The sequence below is a fragment of the Moschus berezovskii genome, chromosome 11, assembly GCF_049115385.1.
Source record: "Moschus berezovskii isolate FMDL1 chromosome 11, NW_MosBer_1.0, whole genome shotgun sequence".
In the NCBI taxonomy this organism is placed as follows: Eukaryota; Metazoa; Chordata; class Mammalia; order Artiodactyla; family Moschidae; genus Moschus; species Moschus berezovskii.
In genome coordinates this window covers 78,603,760-78,626,888 of record NC_142470.1, presented here as the reverse complement: position 1 = coordinate 78,626,888, position 23,129 = coordinate 78,603,760, and the positions used below count along the sequence as shown (strand labels likewise).

At 42.2% G+C, this 23,129-nt stretch overlaps 1 protein-coding gene across 2 annotated transcripts in view; it reads right to left on the bottom strand.

Annotated features, from left to right (window-relative positions):
• Positions 1 to 608: 608 nt before the first annotated feature.
• Positions 609 to 23,129, bottom strand: part of STPG4 (sperm-tail PG-rich repeat containing 4) — a 43,495-nt gene continuing 20,974 nt past the window's right edge. The window contains exons 4-7 of one of the 2 annotated variants that reach the window (XM_055399724.2): positions 20,408 to 20,472; positions 20,144 to 20,198; positions 3,836 to 3,940; positions 609 to 847 (exon numbers count right to left, since the gene is read on the bottom strand). In XM_055399724.2, coding sequence (XP_055255699.1) covers positions 731 to 847; positions 3,836 to 3,940; positions 20,144 to 20,198; positions 20,408 to 20,472 — 342 coding nt within the window. In that variant the 3' untranslated portion in view covers positions 609 to 730. The remainder of the gene's footprint in view (positions 848 to 3,835; positions 3,941 to 20,143; positions 20,199 to 20,407; positions 20,473 to 23,129) is intronic. The other variant, XM_088841500.1, reaches the window with a different exon arrangement.

Here is a 23,129-nt window from a genome sequence, read left to right as displayed (position 1 = left end):
GTCTTCCCGGTGGGACTGCCATCCACATGACAACCACCCCTGAGCCGCACACACAAGGCAACCAGGAAGAGGTTTTTGGCATGCTTCTCAAAGCCTTCCTTGAGCCGGGAACTGTTCCAAACTACCTTTCTGGCCTTGTCTCCCCTTTAACCCACCCTAAATTCAGTCACATGCTTCGTTCATCTTTGTCTTAACCCCCACTCCCCACCCGCAGCACAGCTCCTGGCCCCAAGCATATCGTCAAAATATTTTTGTTAACTTGAAACCACAAATGCTCATCAGGCTGAACCAATATTGTTCTTTTCATGAAGATGAGATAGAGAAAAAACTATTGGGTTCCTGTCAAGTTCAGGATGGCCCTTGTTGAAGCCTCCAGGAGTCCATGAGCAATGACAACCTTAGTGCAGTGGAGACTCAGCTAGAGAGTCCAAGGCGGCACAGAGCCCACCTGACGCCTCAGGGCGCGTCCAGGTGCCGAGAGCAGTCCAAGGACACAGCCTCTGGGGACACACCCTCTGACAATACACAGAGAGAGCATATAATTTACTGTTCAAACCAGGAGACTTCTGAGAGTGAACTGGACATTTTGCTGGAACTATTCCAGATAAGTGGGCTGGGCAGTCAGGCCAGGCAATCGAATATGGTCTGTGGTCAAACTCCCCTAAAGAGGAGACAAAATAGAACTTACTAAAACAAGAGTTGCTTAGGGCCAAGGTGGGGTTTATTTATTTTAAAAGCCAACTGTGTTATTGAAGAAAAGGCTGTGTTCTCGGCCCATTTTGGCTATGGTACGGGGCTGCTTGGGGAATTGCGCTGAAGCTGTATATGCTCCTGGGCCCGGGGTTTTCTGAAAACACAACAGAGAACAGGAAGTGATGATATAGTGACTCCAGAACCCAGAGCCTCCTGAGCTTGGCTGTGGACTCAGGCTTAGCTGCAAACCCCCAGAGGGAGACAAGGGCTGCACTGGTCTGGGCTGAGGCCTGTGCACCAGAGAGCGGGAGCCCGTCCTCGGGGCTGAGCCCCCGGCTCTCCCCAAGGCTGCAGAGGCGCTGAAAGAAGGGCAGACAAGCAAGCGACAGCCCAGTGGAGCTGGGCTCACTCTTCCCCCACCCCTCAGGACACACTTTCTTTGGGGCACCCTGTCCCTGCGAATGTGGGTGCCCCCCAGTGACTTCGCTCTAGTGGTCATGGGCCAGAGAGGGTGGATTCTGAACCTGAACAGTTGACCACAGAAGCCCAAACTCCTGTTTCCATCACCTTCCCCAGTACAGACAGAGTGAGACGCAGCACTACCGAGGCCCATGGACCTCAGACTCACGGGATGGATGAGTTCTAATTCTGAAAAGCCCTGTTTTCATTCTGATGAAATGCTTGAAAAATTCAGTTCAGTTCAGTCACGTCTGACTCTTTGCGACCCCATGGACCGCAGCACACCAGGCTTCCCTGTCCATCACCAACTCCCGGAGTTTGCTCAAACTCATGTCCATCGAGTCAGTGATGCCATCCAACCATCTCATCCTCTGTCGTCCCCTTCTCCTCCTGCCTTCAATCTTTCCCAGCATCAGGGTCTTTTCCAATGAGTCAGTTCTTCGTATCAGGTGGCCAAAGTATTGGAATTTCAGGTTCAGCATCTGTCCTTCCAATGAATATTCAGGATTGATCTCCTTTAGGATGGACTGGTTGGATCTCCTTGCAGTCCAAGGGACTCTCAAGAGTCTTCTCCCACACCACAGTTCAAAAGCATCAACTCTTCAGCACTCAGCTCTCTTTACAGTCCAACTCTCATACCCATACATGACTCTTGAAAAATTATTCAACCAGTTATTTAAACAAAGCTCCTCTTATGTTGTGGTAAGATGCCAATGAATGTCATTCTCATTGATTTCTTGGGTCAGTGTTGTCTATGCTAAGGTGCACGCAATATTCTTGAATACCCCAAAATTTTATCTTAGAGAGACAACAGTACCTGTATGTATGGTTAAGGAAAGGGTCTTAATGTCAGACAGGCCTGGATTCAAGTCCTAGTCCCACCATGAATGGCTCAATATGACACATGCTTCCTACTCCTCACCGATCAAATGAGGTTTTGAGGTTCACGGGGGGCCCCCAGGGACAGACAGCACCTGCGAGGCTGGCAGCAAGTACCGCTCCACACGCCAGTCACCACCACTATTATGAGTCCCTATTATCACCAGCTTGTCACTGCCATCCCTCCCTGCAGTTTGCTATCTCTGCAGGAAGCAGTGCGAGTACAAACAAGATTACCAGAGCGGTCAGCCCAGGGTGCACGAGATCAGCTGCCTGCAGAAGCTGCTTTAAATGACAGGATGTTTCCCTGGCCAAATGCAAAGGAGCAGCTTGGGAATCTAATCAAATCCTGGCCAGACGTCAAAGGAAGCTGAAGCCCTTATTAGTGCTCTTAATGAGGAAGCTGCCTGTGTGTGGAGTCCAGGAAGGCTAGTGCCTGAACAGGAGGTTCGGGGGCCTGCACCCCGAAAGGCCATCCTTCGGGAAGCTGCCGGCCGCAGTCCTCAGACCTTGGGAACATCCGGCTCTGTCCCCCAGCCCTGATGTCACTGCTGCCAAGCAAACTTCAGCGTTTTTTGACTTCCTTCCGAGTTTCCTACAAGGGGAGACGCTCCACGGAGCAGTGGCTCCAGACACCAGCCCCCTCGCTGGACACTTGTAAAGGAGTACCACCACCTTCCGGCTTCTCCATCAGTCTCTTGGGATTTTGGTTAGTATGACTCCAACTTCCTGAAGAAGCTCAGCCCTGTGAGCTCGGATGAAAATCTGTTTGGATCATGATCATGCCACTAGGTATGAGGATCTGCTGAAGGGAGCCACTAGCCTCCAGCTGTCTGTTTTTAGTCTTTCCGGTGGGGCCTCCCCAATCTTCCTCCAGAGAAAGACCGAATTAACCATCTCAAATCAGACTACAAACCAATGAGTCTGGGGGACTTTCGGACTGCGGAACAACAAGGCCACAGGAATTAATTAAACAAACAACCCAAGTCACTTTCCTAAGCTCCAGGTTGTGCTTCCGCAATCTTTCTTGGCCTCCTCCAGGCCTCCGAGGCTCTCACACCCTCCCAGAATCTACCTCCTCGTGTATCTCCATGGACTCGAGCGTCTTCCCTGTCTGTCCTGAGTCCTCGGGGGCAGGATGATGGCTCCGGACTTAATGGTCTCCTTTGGTTCAAAGATGATGTTTCTGCTGTGGCTTTCTGTCCCCAGAAGGCACACAGGTCTGTACGGGCCCACTGCTGGCCTCTACTCGTGAGAGGGGCTTCCCCATGAAGCAACCAGGACATAACCCCGATGGCCAATCACTGTGCTGGCTGTTCTCCACTGGACTCATAATTCAGCCATGGTCTCTGGGCCTGGAGTCTCTTTGAGCCTGAAGCTAGCTGAAGGCTTATCTAGTGAGCTCCATACTTTGCTGCCTTATCAAGCAATCTTAATGTATACACACTAGAATTGTGGGGCTTCCCAGGTGGTGCCAGTGGTAAAGAACCTGCCTGCCAATGCAGGAGACATAAGAGACGCAGGGTCGATCCCTGGTTTGGGAAGATCCCCCAGAGAAGGGCGTGGCAACCCACTCTAGTATTCATGCCTGGAGAATCCCATGGACAGATGAGCCTGGTGGACTATAGACCACAGGGTCATAATAAGTAGGACACAACCAAAGCGACTGAGCACACACACATGCACGTTAGAACTGTATATGACTCTACTGCCCCCCTCCCATTCCCAATGCCCACTCCACCCCCACCCCACCCCCGCGTCAGCCACGAAACCTACAACCGTATCTGTCTTTTAGGACACTTACTGAACAGGCAGGCAAGAATCGAGGTACTCTGGATTGAAAACAAGAAGTAACAGAACTTGCTGAAGGTATTTTCAAGTCATAATGACCTGGTCCTGGGCCTTCACGCTGTAGAAAAAAAAATTGTTTTTGTTTCATAAATAGTGATAGCTGATATATTTTGATGCTTTACTTGCCTTTTATGAAAAAACATATGAATCAGTGTGATATGGTAGAAAAATCCCTGGATTGGGACGTGGAAGATCTTGTTAAGGTGTGCCCTGGCGCCAGGCACTGTGAAATGGGATTAATACCTGCTCTTTCTGCTTTACCTGCCTTGTGGATGACTGTGAAGACTGCAGAGGAAATGACATGTGAAAGTCTCCCCTGTCCCTGCCTGGATACCCTCCCCTCTCCCAGGCCCCCTGCCCACACCAGCAGGTTTCACTCCATTCTTGTCCCTCTGCTGATGGTGACTTACTGCTCTGAGCTGTTAGTTTTATAAAACACACTTATTCCTTCACACAAATGCAGCATATGTTCTCTTAGTCCCGAAAAAAAGTATTCACAGCAATTCACTGCCCTACGTACAATGCCATGAGATTAACATAAGTAGATGAATACAATTTTAAAAAGACAAACAGCTCAATAGAAAAGTTAGCAAAAGGCAACTCACAGAGAGGAAATGCAGTGAGGAAACCCGAGGAGAGGCGGGTGGAGCTCTAAGGTCATTAATAACACACTAAGCTCTAATTGCAGTTTCAGCTTTAGCATCAGTCCCTCCAATGAACACCCAGGATTGATCTCCTTCAGAATGGACTGGTTGGATCTCCTTGCAGTCCAAGGGACTCTCAAGAGTCTTCTCCAGCACCACAGTTCAAAAGCATCAATTCTTCGGTGATCAACTTTCTTCACAGTCCCACTCTCACATCCATACATGACCACTGGAAAAACCACAGCCTTGACTAGACGGACCTTGGTTTGCAAAGTAATGTCTCTCCTTTTTAATATGCTATCTAGGTTGGTCATAACTTTCCTTCCAAGGAGTAAGCGTCTTTTAATTCCCTGGCTGCAATCAGCATCTGCAGTGATTTTGGAGCCCAAAAAAATAAAGTCTGACACTGTTTCCACTGTTTCCCCATCTATTTCCCATGAAGTGATGGGACCAGATGCCATTGGGGGTGGGAGCAGACGGGGACGACAGAGAATGAGATGGTTGGATGGCATCACTGACTCGATGGACATGAGTTTGAGTGAACTCCAGGAGCTGGTGATGGACAGGGTGGCCTGGCGTACTGTGATTCATGGGGTCGCAAAGAGTTGGACACGACTGAGCGACTGAACTGAACTGAACTGAAGCTCTAATTAGAAGAACAATGAGATATACTTTTGTGGGGGTCAGGAAAGAAAGAAAGAGATAAAGGAAGGAAAAAAGGAAGAAGGGAGGGAGAAGCCAAAACCTTTTGCGGGGGTGGGGTGGAGCCCAGGGCATGCACTGTGTGGCTTGCAGGATCTTGGTTCCCAGACAAGGGATTGAATCAGCACCACCGCAGTGAAAGCCCCAAGTCCTAACCTCCAGTTAATTCCCAAGAATCTAAAACTTGATCCACAGTGTGGATACTCCTACATGACTCTGGCAAAACTGTTAATTTGATTAGCCTTTCTGAACCATAATTTGGCAAGCCTGAAACAGCTTAGAAACATATAACCCTATCCAAAGGGAGAGAAAGAAAAAAGGAGTCTGGTTACAGGATTGTTGCAGGAATCCAGAAGACAAATAATGAGTCCTGAGCCCAGATATTGCAGGAAAATGAATACAGCCCAGACACCACAATAGATAATGTAGACAAAATGTTAACCTTTTTTTCCTTTCTAGCAATTCACTTCTTTTCCTCTCCCATTTTCAAATACCAGTGCTATCTGACAGAAAAAAAAAAAAAATCTTTCTGGCATGATGTTTTAGATCTGTCTCTGAATAATGCAGGAACTAGGGGAAGTAGGTGGAGGTGTAGATTGGCCAAGAGCTGGTCATTATTGAATGGGTGAGTACATGCGAATTCTGTCTATATGGTATATATATTTAAAGTTAAAGACAATATATATTTGTTATTTTGACCCAGCAATTCCATTTTTAGGAATTCTTTCTCCGAAAACAATTGAGAATGTGTACAAATATTTGGTCACAAAGACATTCCCTACAACACTGTTTCTAAGAGTTGAAAAATCAGAAATGAAAGAAATGACCAATGACGTGTGCCTGGTTAAATAAATTATGATTCTTCCATCCAGCCATCCAAGCTGATGAATTTCTATGGACATAAAGTCTACTCCCAAGTATTGTTAAGTGAAAATACAAGCTTTAAAAAATGTGCATTAAAAAACTGGTAATGTAATGTTCACCGACAGCAGTTTTCTCCAGGTGGTGACATGTTGAGTAAAAAGAAAAAATTTTTTTTTTTATTATTGGCTGTTTCTAATTTTTCTATGATGGACTTGAGTATTCTCAAAATAAGAAAAAAAGTTATTCTTAATGCATAGATAAATTAATATGGGAATTGGGTAAGTGAAAAAGGGGGTAGTGAAAAAAGATAAAATGAGCAGAAAGATTAGAACAGAAATGTATCCCATAAGATCCGTGTAACACATGAGACTGAGCCACAGGTTAGCCCAATGGATTTGGCTGAATAAGCACCCAAATGTGGCCCCTCTGCAGGATTTAAAAGCAAGGCTTTCAAAACCCTGTTTTCCTTTTGTGGCACAGCAGCACAATTAGGGCTGCCATTCTCAATTATCCACCACGAATGAAGTCTGTTATTATCAGCCAAGCACAAGTCTGATAATCAAGGGATGTGTCTCAAAACAGCAGTGTCTTCAACCGGATGCCTCTGTGGGACAGAGACCGCTGTCAGGGCAAGGCTTCTTCACTAGGGAAGTCTGAGCCACCATAAGCACACAGGATAGAAAGTCAGGGGAGTCTGGACAGGAATGGTTTGCACAGAGTCCCCTTGGTTTGGCCATAATAAATCCAAGTTCTCAAGCTGGAGTGGCAGCTGGGGTAAAAGATGCTGCTGAGGGGGTCACCACTGACTCCATGCCTTTGACAACACAGCCATCTGGGATGGCTAAGAAACTGTGAACACTACCCTTTCCCCACAAGCCTCACGTGGCTTTCACTTCTAAGCTTCTAAGTCGTGAGCTGCTTGAGAGTCCAGATGCCAGGCCTGGCAAAGCCCTGATATATGCCCATGCCATCCAGCGGCCTTCCTGCGTAGTCATCTGAATCAAAGGGCCTAAGACTCGGGACAGAAAGAAATTACTGAATGCTATTTGCCCCTCATGTGTCACACGGGACCTCTTAAGTGGGGAACATTAAGGAAGTTGATGCAGGCCCAAGTTCTAATTCCAGAAGCCACAGGAATCCTATTTTAAGTGAGAAGTAATGATCAGGCCAGGGTCCTGCAATGGGTGGGAAGCAGCTTCAACAGAGTTCCTGTTTCTGCCCCATCCGAGGATGGTGGGCAGAGTGGGAAGAGCTGAAAGCAGAGAAGAGGGCTTGGTCCAGGACGGCTCTGAAGGTGAGGAGAAATGGACTCAGTTCAATAGCGGGGCGGGGGTGGGTGGGTGGGGAGGGTTCAAAACAACGAGGACAGGGAGAAGACATATGGTATGAAGACATACTGTGCCCTTGATCTTGAACTTCTTGACTTATTTGGTTCCAATTCCATGCACCATAATGCTCAGTACCATTGCAGGCATCTGCTAAAGCCTTGCCACCACTACCTCCAACCCTCCAGGGCCAAGAGGATGGGACTGGCTTATGTATACAACACTGTTCAGAAACTGAAAGGTGCCAGGTACCTCTGAAAGACTGTGTGAGGGTAGATGAAGTTATCCCAAGATGTGAACTGAATTAAGTTCCCAAAAAATCTATAAATCCTCTGAGTTTTAGGTGTGTCTCATTATGCTGAATGACGTTCCTCAAAATTCTTAAGACCTGTGGATTTGGAGTTCACAGTATCTCAGAGTGTGACCTTGTCTGGAAATAGGGTCACCCCTGACTGTAGCCGCAAAATTACAAGATGCTTGCTCCTTAGAAGGAATGCGATGACAAACCTATTCAGCTTATTAAAAAGCAGAGACATCACTTTGCTGACAAAGGTCCATATAGTCAAAGCTATAGTTTTTCCAGTAGTCATGTACAGATGTGACAGTTGGACCATAAATAAGGTGAGTGCAGAAGAACTGATGCTTTTGCACTGGGGTGCTGAAGACTCTTGAGAGTCCCTTGGGCAGCAAGGAGATCAAAACAGTCAATCCTAAAGGAAATCAACCCTGAATATTCATTGGAAGGAACTGATGCTGAAGCTCCAATACTTGGGCCACCTGATTCAAAGAGCCAACTCATTGGAAAAGACCCTGATGCTGGGACAGATTGAAGGCAGGAGGAGAAAGGGACAACAGAGGATGAGATGGTTGGATGCATCACTGATGCAATGGACATGAGTTTAAACAAACTCAGGGAGGTAGTGAAGGACAGGGAAGCCTGGTGTGCTATAGTCCATGGGGACGCAGAGTTGGACACAATTTAGTGACTGAACAACAACAACCAGATATAAGTTAAGACAAGGTCATTACAATGGACCCTAATCCAATGCTTCTTGGTGTTGGGAGGTGTCAGTACTTAGTTTTAAGCTATTTTCCTTTTAAAATCATAAAGCTAAAGGGAACCTAGAAAGAGCACATAGTCTGTAGCTATTGATCCTAGACACAAACAATTTTCAACAAATCATACTTGAAAAGAGAAAAAGTCAGAGATAAAATAAAATGTCTATATATATACACACGCAAAACATAAGAAATACACAACATAAACTGAAATTGCTAGACATGGTGGTAAAAATGATCTCACCCAAATTTGGTCGGGTGGATGGTATGATAACAGGACCACGCTGCCCAGAAGAAAAGAGGTGCCCCAGCAAGGAGGGGAGAGCCCTGTGTGGAGGAGGCCACACAGAGGCTGGAAGTGCCTCTGTGGGAATTCAGGAGGAGGCATGTGGCAGGGTGTATCTAACTCAGGAAATTCTAGAATTCTGTAAGACTACGTCTAAAGGTTCAGAGGAGAAAGGAGACAAGTATGCTGGTGGATAGGGTAGAAGTAAACTTGGCAGGGGCCAAAAGTTATCCACATTTGTGAAATTAAAAACTGACAGTACTGGGACTTCCCTGGTGGTCCAGTGGCTAGGACTCTGTACTCCCAATGTAGGGGGCCCAGGTTCAAACCCTGATCTCACAGACTGCAACTAAGACCCAGTCAAATAAACAAATAAAAGTAAATTTGAAGAATTGATGGTATCTCTGAAGCTCCATACTTCTTGAAAAACCCTAGTACATCTGTAGTTATATTTGAAAGGTTATATTTTTCTGTATGCAGGTCAGAACGCAACAGTTAGAACTGTACATGGAACACAGACTGGTTCCATATAGGAAAAGTAGTATGTTAAGGCTATATATTGTCACCCTGCTGATCCCCTGGAGAAGGAAATGGTAACCTACTCCAGTATTCTTGCCTAGAAAATTCCATGGATGGAGGAGCCTGGTGGGCTACAGTCCATGGGGTCACAAAGAGTCAGACACAACTGAGCGACTTCACTTTCACTTTATTTAACTTATATGCAGAGTAGATCATGAGAAACGCTGGGCTGGATGAAGTAAAAGCTGGAATCAAGATTGCCAGGAGAAATATCAGTAATCTCAGATATGCAGAGGACACCACCCTTATGGCATAAAGTGAAGAAGAACTAAAGAATCGCTTGATGAAACTGAAAGAGGAGAGTGAAAAAATTGGCTTAAAACTCAACATTCAGAAAACTAAGATCATGGCATCTGGTCCCATCACTTCATGGCAAATAGATGGGGAAACACTGGAAACAGTGGCTGACGTTATATTTTGGGGCTCCAAAATCACTGCAGATGGTGACTGCAGCCATGAAACTAAAAGATGCTTACTCCTTGGAAGGAAAGTTATGACCAATCTAGACAGCATATTAAAAAGCAGAGACATTACTTTGCCAACAAAGGTCTGTCTAGTCAAGGCTATGGTTTTTCCAGTGGTCATGTATAGATGTGAGAGTTGGACCATAAAGAAGTCTGAGCGCTGAAGAATTGATGCTTTTGAACTGTGGTGTTGGAGAAGACTCTTGAGAGTCCCTTGGACTGCAAGGAGATCCAACCTGAAGGAGATCTCCATCCTAAAGGAGATCAATCCTGAGTGTTCATTGGAAGGACTGATGTTGAAGCTGAAACTCCAATACTTTGGCCACCTCATGCGAAGAGCTGACTCATTTGAAAAGACCCTGATGCTGGGAAAGATTGAAGGCAGGAGAAGAAGGGGATAACAGAAGATGAGATGGTTGGATGGCATCACCGACTCAATGGACATGAGTTTGGGTAAACTCCGGGAGTTGGTGATGGACAGGGTGGCCTGGCATGCTGCGGTCCATGGGGTCACAAAGAGTCAGACACGACTGAGCGACTGAACTGAACTGAACTGATTTTTCCAAAAATGTTACCTACAAGTGAACTCTTTGAGAAGACTGACACTGGGGCCTGTTTTAATCATCTTAACTTTCAGATTCCATTCAAACAGACATCTATTTGGTTTTTTCCAATGTAACCATGTTTACTAATTATTTTTCTGCTCCTCACAGGATTTTAAGATGAGTTTTTAATCAAATTGATTCCTTAACTGCAGAAATAACTGAAATGGCTCAGCATTCTTTCATAATGCTAGTATTTTTTTTAAAGCTTTCTTGATGTGGACCATTTTTAAAGTCTTTATTGAGTCTGTTACAGTATTGTTTCTGTTTTATGTTTTAGTTTTTTGGCTGTGAAGCATGTGGGACTTTAGCTCCCCAACAAGGGATCAAACCCCCACCCCCTGTATTGGAAGGCGAAGTGCTAACCACTGGACCACCAGGAAGTCCCCATAATGTTAGTTTAATGCAGAGAGTATGCCATGAATCTGCTCTCCCCTTTCCAAACTTCTATCAAATGTGACTAAAACAGATAAATCATATAACGCTCATTTGTGTATCGACAGACCCTTTCCTGTTTATCTGATCTTTTCCTATTCTTTATAGGCTTGTCAGGTTTTAAGAAATACAGAAACATCTTGAAATACTTCTGACATCAAATAAAAGAAACCCATTTTTTTCATTTTTTCATTACTGGAAGGAAAGATGTATATCCCTCTCATTTTTCATTTTATATGCAACTATGAGAAATAATTGAAAAGAATCTGCTCAGCAAATCACTTTTGGAAGTCCCAAATCATATAAATGACTGAGTCCTAATTAAGTAGTAGTAATGGCATTATCTTTATTAAAGTAACAAAATATATTTATGGTGACCATTTCCATGGCTCCTTTCTTCAAACTATTTTTCTGACTTTTAAAAATTGTATTTTGAAAAATTATAATTAATGCATTATAATCTCAATGCAAAATAGAGAAAAGAAGCAAACACCCACCCTTAATCACAACATCTCAGAATAGCCACTAAAAGCACTTTGCTGCATTTCCTATTTTTAATAACATAATTTTTCTTACATGACTTTCATCATGATAGATATACCAAACTGTAACCTACAATTTTTCACTATGCATTAGATCAGGGATCTCCCCTGCTCCCAACCTGTTCCTTGGAAAAATCGCCTTCCATGAAACTGGTCCCTGGTGCCAAAAAGGCTGGGGATTGCTTAGTTAGTTCATAAACATTTCTGGTGCTATTTCATAATTTTAACAGTAATTTTAATGGCTGTAAAATATTCCTCTGTGTAGATATGTAATATCTTTTAAAATTATTTCCTTCTCCTAGATATGAAATTGTTGCTATCTCATCATCTTGCTATTATAAACAATCCCTTGATGATATTCTTTGCATAGATGAATATTATTGTAAATAAATTATTACTTTAGGAGAGTTTTTGAACACTGAAATTAATTGGCTGAAAGATATAAACAGTGTTGGTGGCTCAGTACTTTGGTGGCTTTGCAAGGGGTTGCATTCTGTATACTTCTACCAGCAAGAGACTAGAAAAGCACTGATGCTATGGTTCATAGATACTGGGGAAAACAGACTTAGAAAAACAAAATCTTCCTTACTCCTCCTTACCTTAATGGGAGTATGAAATAAAGTCATCAGTATTCCCTGTATGTTCAAAGAAGTTGTGCAGGATATCTGCTATCCTTAACACCCAAATTGAAATTGTGAAATGCATTCAGGAGGGAACAAAATTCATGCAAATTTTCTGCAGGTCAAGAATTAAAGGGAAGGAGGAGGGGAGGAGAAACTGCAAATAGCAAGTTTTACTTTGTCTACTTTGCTTGGATAAGAATGACTATGATTTGTTGCAGTTTGTTTTCTACTCTTGGAAAAAATCCTGGGGACTTCCCTGGTAGTCCAATGATTAAGACTTCATGCTTCCAGTGCAAGGGGCGCAGATTCAATCACTGGTTGGGGAAATAAAGATCTCACATGACTGCCATGCAGCAAAAAAAAAAAAAACTTGCTATGAGGGAACTGTGTGTTTGCATTGGATCTCGGGATCTGCAGGACTTGGTGATTATTATCATGGTGCTAAAAGGAAATGGTGACTGGTACAAGTTTCCAAATACAATTTTTTTCTGTGAGTACAAAAGGGCCCTTTTTACTTTTGGTAGAATATATCTTCTGGTATCTATTGCAAAATGCTCACGCAAACACTCCCCTCAGTCTTTCCCACACACGAAACAATTCTACTGATCTGGGTGGCAAAGAGTCGGACATGACTGAGCATGCATGCATCCACCCCAGCCATAATCAATTATTATTATTATTTCATCAATAACTGAAGTAGCCAATAAGTATACAACCTTATATTGGTAATCTAAAGATTAGAAACCATCTTCCAACAAGACAAATCCTTTTGCAACCACCTCTCCTGAGAGGCACCTACACCTTAGGGACAACATGTAAATTCATCTGTGGAATTCCTGACATAAACAAAAAAGCTGTGTGTTTTAACAAGTGATAATGGCTTGTCCACATGGAGGGGCTTTCAGGCACATAAGATCCTAGAGTATTTTAAAATTCAAAGTTACTGAACTTTTTACAACTAAAATGGCATAGTGATCTGCCACATTTTCACATGGTTCTTCATTCTTTTGATAGGCTGCCCCTGGGGATTCTAGATATAAATGATTAACACAGTTCAATGAGCTAGTTTTCACAGATGATGGAATGAAAGGAGGAGGAGATATACTTGCAAGTATCCATCTTTTATAATTTGCCTTATTCTCTTAAGGGTTTAAAGTGACTCAGTGAATGTCTGTATGTTGTCATACTGTTTTGCACCTGATCTACAGGTCAAATTTCTGGTGACTGTAGGTTTCATGTATACCAATGGTGAGACAACCTGTCCTAAATAAACAGGGCTCAAGTGACACTGTGATCTTACACATAACACATTTTAAAAGAGTGATACATGTGTTTTTTTTTTAAATGCCCCCCAAAACTGAAGAGAATTACAAGTGACATTGTATCTCTGAAGGGAATTTTTTTAATTTTTAACGGAGAAATAGAAAAGGAAAGGAGACAAAGATTTCATTCGTTCATTCAGCACTTTTTTGAAGCATTGTAGTATGGGCTGGGGGCATAGGTGAATAAGACAGCCCCTTCTTTCATGGAACTTACATTCCAGAAGGTAATTACAAACTCTCTGATCTGATGATATAAACATTTTACATTTTAAACTTGTGTAAATATGAAAACACAAAAGTAAAAGCCAAAATTCCTGAAAAACTTCAGCAAATACAAGCATTACTATTTTTTCACTATAGAGTATATACAAAGCAACAAAAAAAGAATTTAGGAACTTCCCTGGTGGTCCAGTGATTAGAAATCTGCCTGCCAATTCAGGAGACACAGGTTTGACTCCTGGTCCAGGAAGATTCCATGTGCCACAAGGCAACTAATCCCTTTCACACAACTACTGAGCCTGCACTCTAGAGCCTATACACTCCAACAAGAGAAGCCAGTGATTAGAAGCTCACACACCACAACTAGAGAGCAGCTCCTGTTCCCCGCAACTAGAGAAAGCCCACGCACAGCAATGAAGATCCAGCACAGCCCAAAATAAATAAATAAAATTTAAAAAAAGACTCTGCCTTCCGGTGCAAGGGGTGCGATCCCGGGTCATGGATCCCACATGCCAAAAAAAAGAGACATAAAAACAGAAGCAATATTGTAACAAATCCAATAAAGACTTCAAAAATGGTCCACACCAAAAAAATCTTAAAAAAAAAAAAGTTATGACTCCACCCAGTAGATAACTAGGTGAAGAATGTGACCAGAAAGTGTGCAAGAAAAGCCACAAGGAACTAGCTAACAAATAATTAGAATGTGTAGCCTCAGATCCTATGGATTAAATTAAAATAATGAGATATCATTCTTTTACTATCAAATTAACAATACTAAACAAGATTTATACAGATTTCCTGAAATGGACACTCTTAACTTCTGATAGAGATGTAAATTAATTTAATACTAAGGATCAAGGCAGGCTTCCCTGGTGGCTCAGAGGTTAACGCGTCTGCCTCCAATGCAGGAGACCCGGGTTTGATCCCTGGGTTGGGAAGATCCCCTGGAAAAGGAAATGGTAACCCACTCCAGTATTCTTGCCTGGAGAATCCCATGGACGGAGAAGCCTGGTAGGCTACAGTCCACGGGGTCGCGAAGAGTCAGACACGACTGAACGACTGAACAGAACAGAAGGATCAAGGCATTGATTTCCAGAACGTCTAGGATGATATTCTCCTAGCAAGCATCATTTCTTCACACCGAGTGCCACAATCTCCCACCATTGGGATCAAAGCAGTTCGCTCTCCGCCGTTTACAAGTCTGTGGATCTAAACTAAACCCACAAGTCTGCTCTGGGAATGCATGTTTAGGACAGACATGAATCACGGTCCTGGGCTAATTCTATATCTTGGAACCTTTTCCATGAACGCATTCTTTTCACTTTGGTGAAGGACAGGATGTTCCAAGCTGTGAATCACTTTTATTTATAAAATGGGATGGATGAGGTGACATCAATGAAAATGGCAGAATAAGGATCTCCAAAAACCTTCTCCTCCATGAAAAGCAATGAGAACAAAGGCAAAAGCTGTCAGAATCAACAGCTTTGTGCTATTTCACATACCAGGTTGCTTACCCTTCAGGATGCCTAACCTGGACTAAAACCCATTTAATTTTAACTGAGTCTGTTTACTAATAGTAAACAAATCATTATTAAGCTCATGGCATTCATTGAAAGCATGCATTTCAAAGGAAATATAATATCACCCAGTGTGTGAGGGCAGGGGAACTGTCTTGACCGCTAACTGCCAAAGCCAATGGAACACATGCGTTTATTATCACTCCTCCCTTGTTAAATAAAAAGGCATAACTATCTCTTCCACCCAGACACACACACCTCTATACACACGTATACACACACATACAATCAAGACAAGAGATAACAGCCAACAGAGATCATGTATTTTGAGAGAATGTGAAGCAGTTTGGAGGAATGGTCCTTGAAGTGGCAGGGTGGAGAAAGCTGAAGCCTGGTGCATGGAGAGGTCCTGCTGATGAGAAGTGGGCTGCTTTCCTCCACAGAATCCAAGAAAAGCTCAGGAATTTCAGGCCTTAGGCATCAGTGAGGTGGAGGTGAGGTTGAGGCCCACGGAATCCAAGAAAAGCTCAGGAATTTCAGGCCTTAGGCATCAGTCAACCTTAGGAGGGTTGACTGAGCTCTTTTCTCTGGTCCCTACCTACCTACTTTCAGCAGTCAGGTAGTTGCCCTTTTCTCATCCCTGTAGGAGATGAAAGGTTTCATTTCTAAAGAGATCGAGCCATAGATCTGGATCCAGGATCCCAGGTGATGGGAAGACAGGGACCTTTACTGAAAACAGGAATTGAGAGAACTTCCAGACATACAGACAGCCAACAGGCACATGAAAAGATGCTCAGCATCTCTAATTATTAGAGAAATCCAAATCAAAAGCACAACAAGGTATCACCTCACACTGGTCAGAAAGACCATCACCAAAAAGTCTACAAATAAATGCTAGAGAGGGTGTGGAGAAAAGAGAAGCCTCCTACAGTGCTGCTGCTGCTAAGTCACATCAATCGTGTCCAACTCTGTGTGACCCCATAGATGGCAGCCCACCAGGCTCCGCCGTCTAACACTGGAGTGAGTTGCCATTGCCTTCTCCGCCTACAGTGCTGGGGGAATGTAAACTGGTACAGGCACTATGGAGAACAGTATGGAGATTCCTTCAAAAACTAAAAATACTCCACAGAAAATATACAGATGTCTAATAAACACATGAAAAGATGCTCAACATCACTCATGACTAGTTCAGTTCAGCCACTCAGTCGTGTCCGACTCTTTGTGACCCCATAGACTGCAGCATGTCAGGCTTCCCTGTCCATCACCAACTCCTGAAGCTTGCTCAAACTCAAGTCCATTGACATGATGATGTCATCCAACATCATGTGGATGACATGGTGATGCCATCCAACAACCTCATTATTAGAGAAATGTAAATCAAAACGATAATGAGGTATCACCTCACACCAGTCAGAATGGCCATCATCAAAAAATCTATAAACAATTAATACTGGAGAGGATATGGAGAAAAGGAAATAGTCTTGCATTGTTGATGGGAAAATAAATTGATACAGCCACTATGGAGCATAGTATGGAGAGTCCTTAAAAACTAGGAATACAGCTACCGTATGACCCAACAATCCCACTACGGGGCGTATACCCTCAAGAAACCGTAACTGAAAAAGACACACGTGTGCCAATGCTCATCGCAGCACTATTTACAATAACTAGGACATGGAAGCAACCTAGATGTCCACTGACAGATGAGTGGATAAAGAAGCTGTGGTATGTATACACAATTACTCAGCCATAAAAAGGAACACATTTGAGTCAGTTCTAACAAGGGAAATGAACCTAGAGGCTATTATACAGAGTGAAGTCAGAAAGAGAAACACAAACACCGTATATTAACACATACATATGGAATCTAGAAAGATGGTACTGATGGACTCATCTGCGGGGCAGCAGTGGAGGTGTGGACATAAAGAACAGACTTGTGGACACAGTGGGGAAGGAGAGGGTGGGATAAACTGAGAGAGCAGCACAGAAACACATATATTACCATATGCAAATTAGATCGCCAGGGGAAATTTACTGCCTGATGCAGGGAGCTCAAATCTGGTGCTCTGTGATAACCTAGAGGGAGGGGACATATATATATCTATGGCTGATTCATGTTAGTATATGGCAGAAACCCACACAATATGGTAGAGCAACCATCCTCCAATGAAAAATAGATAAAATTTTTTTAAATGCCTAGCAGAATGCTTGGCAAACAGTAAAATCAGCCCATTTTTAGGATATATATTTTGAAAAAGGCATTTTCAATATTTAAATGGACTCATGGGAAAACATGGGACAATGAGTCTAATGTATACTTTGATAACAATTTGCAAATTGATTATATCTCTTTCTTTAGTCCTCTGTAGATAATCACTGAGCAATTATTTAGCAATAAAGTCACATCTTACTTAAAGAAAAAAAACCTAAAATAGTGTTACCATATGATCTAGCAACCCCATTCCTTGGCATTTACCTGGAAAAGATGAAAACTCTAATTTGAAAGGATACACACACCCCAATTTTCATAGCAGCAGTATTGACAACAGCCAAACATGGAAACAACTCAAGTGCCCATCAACAGAAACTGGATAAAGTAGATATGGTAGATATACAATAGAGTATCATTTAGCCATAAAAAAATGAAATATTGCCATTTGCAGCAACATGGATGGATCTAGAGATTATCATACTAAGTGAAGTAAGTTAGAAAGAGAAAGACAAATACATATGATATGTATTTAGATTCTTACATGTAGAATCTAAAAAATAGTACAAGTGAATCTATATACAAAACAAAAACACAGAAAACAAACGGACAGTTATCAAAAGGGTAGAGGGGGAGGGTAAATTAGACATACAGGATTAATAGATATAAACTACTAATACTACACATAAAACATATAAGCAACAGGATTTACTGTATAGCCAGGGACTATATTCAATAGCTTATAATAACCCATAATGGAAAATAATCTGAAAAAATACATATAAAAAATCGAACCACTTTGCTATACACCTGAAACTAACACAATATTGTAAATCAAATGAAGTGAAAGTTGCATCTGACTCTTAGCAACTCCATGGACTGTAGCCTGCCAGGCTCCTTGTACATGGATTTCTCCAGGCCAGAATACTGCAATGGGTACCCGTTCCCTTCTCCAGGGGATCTTCCCAACCCAGGGATCGAACCCAGCTCTCCTACATTGCAGGCGGATTCTTTACCAGCTGAGCCACCAGGGAAGCCTGTAAATCAGCTAAACTCCAATTAAAAAAGATAATTTTTACCACTAGACCATCAGGGAAGTCCCTCAATCAGCTTTTCAGTTTCCCACACTTAAGTATTACTGAGACCAAAATTTTTTCACCTTTACTGGATATCTGAATTTTTTATTCACAAATGGTCTATTCACTGTCTTTATCTGTTTTACTTTTCTATTTCCTAGAAATTATTAACAGAATTTAAGATAAGCCATTAACTGTTTATCTGCCATGTGTGTTGAAAATACTTTTCCTAATTTGCATTTACCTACTAACTTTGTTTACAGTTTTTTTCCTGGTGTACAAAAAATTTTAAATGTTATGTAATCAAACCTGAGGAGAAGGAAATGGCAACCCACTCCAGTGTTCTTGCCTGGAGAATCCCAGGGACGGGGGAGCCTGGTGGGCTGCCGTCTATGGGGTCGCACAGAGTCGGACATGACTGAAGCGACTTAGCAGCAATCAAACCTGAGGCTTCTTTTCCTTTGCAATCCACCCATTTCTGTTGTCTCAGAAAATCTACCTTATCCTGAAATTAAATATGTGTGTGTGTGCGTATGTTAAGTCATTTTAGTCATGTCCAACCCTTTGCGACCCTGTGGACTGTAGCCCACCAGGCTCTTCTGTCCATGGGATTCTCCAGGCAAGAATACTGGAGTGGGTTGCCATGCCCTCCTCTAGAGGATCTTCCCGACCCAGGGATCAAACCCACATCTCTTATGCCTCCTGTATTGGCAAGCAGGTTCTTTACCACTAGCACCACCTGGAAACCCAAAAATAAATATATGCTAATATATTTTCTTCTAGTTTTATAGTTCTAAAGTATTTAATTCTTTAATCAATATGGAATTTACTATGTGTGGTAGGAAGAGTCTAATATTTACAAGTTAATTAATCATCTAGCATAAAATATCTCTCTTTCCTACTGATTTGTCATACCTTCTTTATCAAATACAGAGATATGTATTCTGGAGCCTGTTTTTGAGCTCAGTTCAGTTATCTCAGCTCCTCTTTCAGATGTTCACTGTATGTCTCCCCCCTCACACTGCTAAGTGTCTAGTTACAAATAAATAACTATAGTGCATCAAAACACCCTGAAATAACTTCACAGTTTCTCATTCTTCCCTTTTTATTTTTTTGGCATCCTACTGATTACTTATCTAAAATAGTTAATTTTTATCAAACACATGTACATGTATTTGAAAATTTTTAGAAACAGGAAAGCATTTTTACATTTTTGAAAAGAAAGAAACCAGGAATACTTTTCTTTCTTGTTAGTAATACAGTGATCTATTGAATATGTCTGATGATAATTAATTAATTCAACAAATACTATGCACTCTGTGTGAGCCATTTTCCTAGGTGCTCAGTATACAAGACAAGAACAGACAAAAATCCCCACCTTTGTGAAGTTTATGTTCTGTGGGGAGACAGATGAAAACACGGTAAGTAAATTTTTAGATGAAGTGTATCAGATGGTGATGAGCACTATGAAGAAAAACAAGCCAAGAAAGGGGGATAGGGAATTCTGAACAAGTGACGAGGGATGACCTCAAGAAAAAGGTCATGTGAGTGAAGAGCTAAAGAAAGTAAAAGAGCCTTTACTTTTCCTCTATAACTTTAAAAATGTGTGACTTACACTGCCACCCCCAGTGTATCTTCAGATATATTTTAAGTATATCTTGAATCAACACATTAATCATGCATTGCCTTTCTACTATGATGAGTGAAATGTTAATCTTGACATCTCAAAAGGAATCGCTGCATATTTTAAATATCAAATTCATCATGAGTTTATGGTGTATCAATATACTTACAGGAGTGAAGCAGCCTGTTGGAAACCTCTGAACCGAAGAACGAAATACGAAGCTCCTAATTTAAAAATAAAAAAAGATACCATTTTCCAAACATATTTTTAAATATGAGGATCTTTAACACATTCTTATTAAATATTTTTAAATGCTAAACTGAATATAATGGGCATAAATGAGGTTTAAAAGTCATTAGTGTTGGCTGTTAAGTATGTAAATAGAAAGGCATGAGTGAAATTAGTAAAAGCAACTTAATAAGTACTTAATTACCTGGAAGCTTGCTTGGGAACGGGTGGAGGAAGTAGCTCGTATTGCCCTGGTGAAAGCTTAACTGACTACACAGAACAGACAAGGACACCAATAAAAGATTAACATAGGTCTCAAACTCACTTTGTTATCTATCACTCAGATAATTTATTTTATGACCATACCAACATTACATCATTTATTTTCTATTTTAAGAATGGAAAAGGTATATTTTCAATTTACAGCTTTGAAACACTCAACAGATACTCACTTTTCATGGTGAATTTTATGACAGTACACCTGCAGTGGTATGTAGAAAAATGTTGTACAATTAATCACATTTTAAGTGGGCTTGATTCAACAAATCCAATCGACCACAAAATAGTGAGCCTGCTCTGTTGGTTAAGAACTATTAGGCCATGATCTAATAATACATAAACAATTCTAACATAAAACACTATAACCAATACTAAAAGCTAAAGAGTGGACATCTGGGGGATAGAGAGAGATTAATCCAATTGGGTGACACATAGCTAACATCACATACTCAGTGGTGAAAAGCTGAAAAGCTGTTCCTCTAAGTCCAGGAACAGAATAGGGGTGCCTATGTCTCCATTCCTATTCAACACAGTACTGGAAGTCCTAGCGAGTAATTCAGCAAGAAAAGGAAATAAAAGGTATCCAGATTATAAGTTCAGTTCAGTTCAGTTCAGTCGCTCAGTCGTGTCCGACTCTCCGCGACCCCATGAATCACAGCACGCCAGGCCTCCCTGTCCATCACCAACTCCCGGAGTTCACTCAAACTCATGTCCACAGAATCGGTGATGCCATCCAGCCATCTCATTCTCCGTCGTCCCCTTCTCCTCCCGCCCCCAACCTTTCCCAGCATCAGAGTCTTTTCCAGTGAGTCAACTCGTCGCATGAGGTGGCCAAAGTATTGCAGTTTCAGCTTTAGCATCAGTCCCTCCAATGAACATCCAGGATTGATCTCCTCTAGAATGGACTGGTTGGATCTCCTTGCAGTATAAGGGACTCTCAAGAGTCTTCTCCAACACCACAGTTCAAAAGCATCGATTCTTCGGCGGTCAGCCTTCTTCACAGTCCAACTCTCACATCCATACATGACCACAGGAAAAACCATTGCCTTGACTAGACGGACCTTGGTTGGCAAAGTAATGTCTCTGCTTTTTAATATACTATCAAAGTTGGTCATAACTTTCCTTCCAAGGAGTAAGCGTCTTTTAATTTCATGGCTGCAATCAGCATCTGAAGTGATTTTGGAGCCCAAAAAAACAAAGTCTGACACTGTTTCCACTGTTTTTCCATCTATTTCCCATGAAGTGATGGGACCAGATGCCATGATCTTTGTTTTCTGAATGTTGAGCTTCAAGCCAACCTTTTCACTCTCCTCTTTCACTTTCATCAAGAGGCTTTTGAGTTCCTCTTCACTTTCTGCCATAAGGGTAGTGTCATCTGCATATCTGAGATTATTGATATTTCTCCCAGCAATCTTGATTCCAGCTTGTGCTTCTTCCAGCCCAGCGTTCCTCATGATGTACTCTGCATATAAGTTAAATAAGCAAGGTGACAATATACAACCTTGACGTACACCTTTTCCTATTTGGAACCAGTCTGTTGTTCCATGTCCAGTTCTAACAGTTGCTTCCTGACCTGCATACAGGTTTCTCAAGAGGCAGGTCAGGTGGTCTGGGATTCCCATCTCTTTCAGAATGTTCCACAGTTTATTGTGATCCACACAGTCAAAGGCTTTGGCATAGTCAATGAAGCAGAAATAGATGTTTTTCTGAAACTCTCTTGCTTTTTCCATGATCCAGCGGATGTTGGCAATTTGATCTCTGGTTCCTCTGCCTTTTCTAAAACCTGCTTGAACATCTGGGAGTTCACGGTTTATATACTGCTGAAGCCTGGCTTGGAGAATTTTGAGCATGACTTTACTAGCGTGTGAGATGAGTGCAATTGTGCGGTAGTTTGAGCAATCTTTGGCATTGCCTTTCTTTGGGATTGGAATGAAGACTGACCTCTTCCAGTCCTGTGGCCACTGCTGAGTTTTCCAAATCTGCTGGCATATTGAGTACAGCACTTTCACAGCATCATCTTTCAAGACTTGAAATAGCTCAACTGGAATTCCATCACCTCCACTAGCTTTGTTCGTAGTGATGCTTTCTAAGGCCCACTTGACTTCACATTCCAAGATGTCTGGCTCTAGGTCAGTGATCACGTTATCGTGACTATCTTGGTCGTGAAGATCTTTTTTGTACAGTTCTTCTGTGTATTCCTGCCACCTCTTTTTAATATCTTCTGCTTCTGTTAGGTCCATACCATTTCTGTCCTTTATTGAGCCCATCTTTGCATGAAATGTTCCCTTGGAATCTCTAATTTTCTTGAAGAGCTCTCTTGTTTTTCCTATTCTGTTGTTTTCCTCTATTTCTTTGCATTGATCACTGAGGAAGGCTTTCTTATCTCTCCTTGCTATTCTTTGGAACTCTGCATTCAGATGCTTATATCTTTCCTTTTCTCCTTTGCTTTTCGCCTCTCTTCTTTTCACAGCTATTTGTAAGGCCTCCTCAGACAGCCATTTCGCTCTTTTGCATTTCTTTTCCATGGGGATGGTCTTGGTTCCTGTCTCCTGTACAATGTCACGAACCTCCGTCCAGAGTTCATCAGGCACTCTATCAATCAGATCTAGTCCCTTAAATCTATTTCTCACTTCCACTGTATAATCATA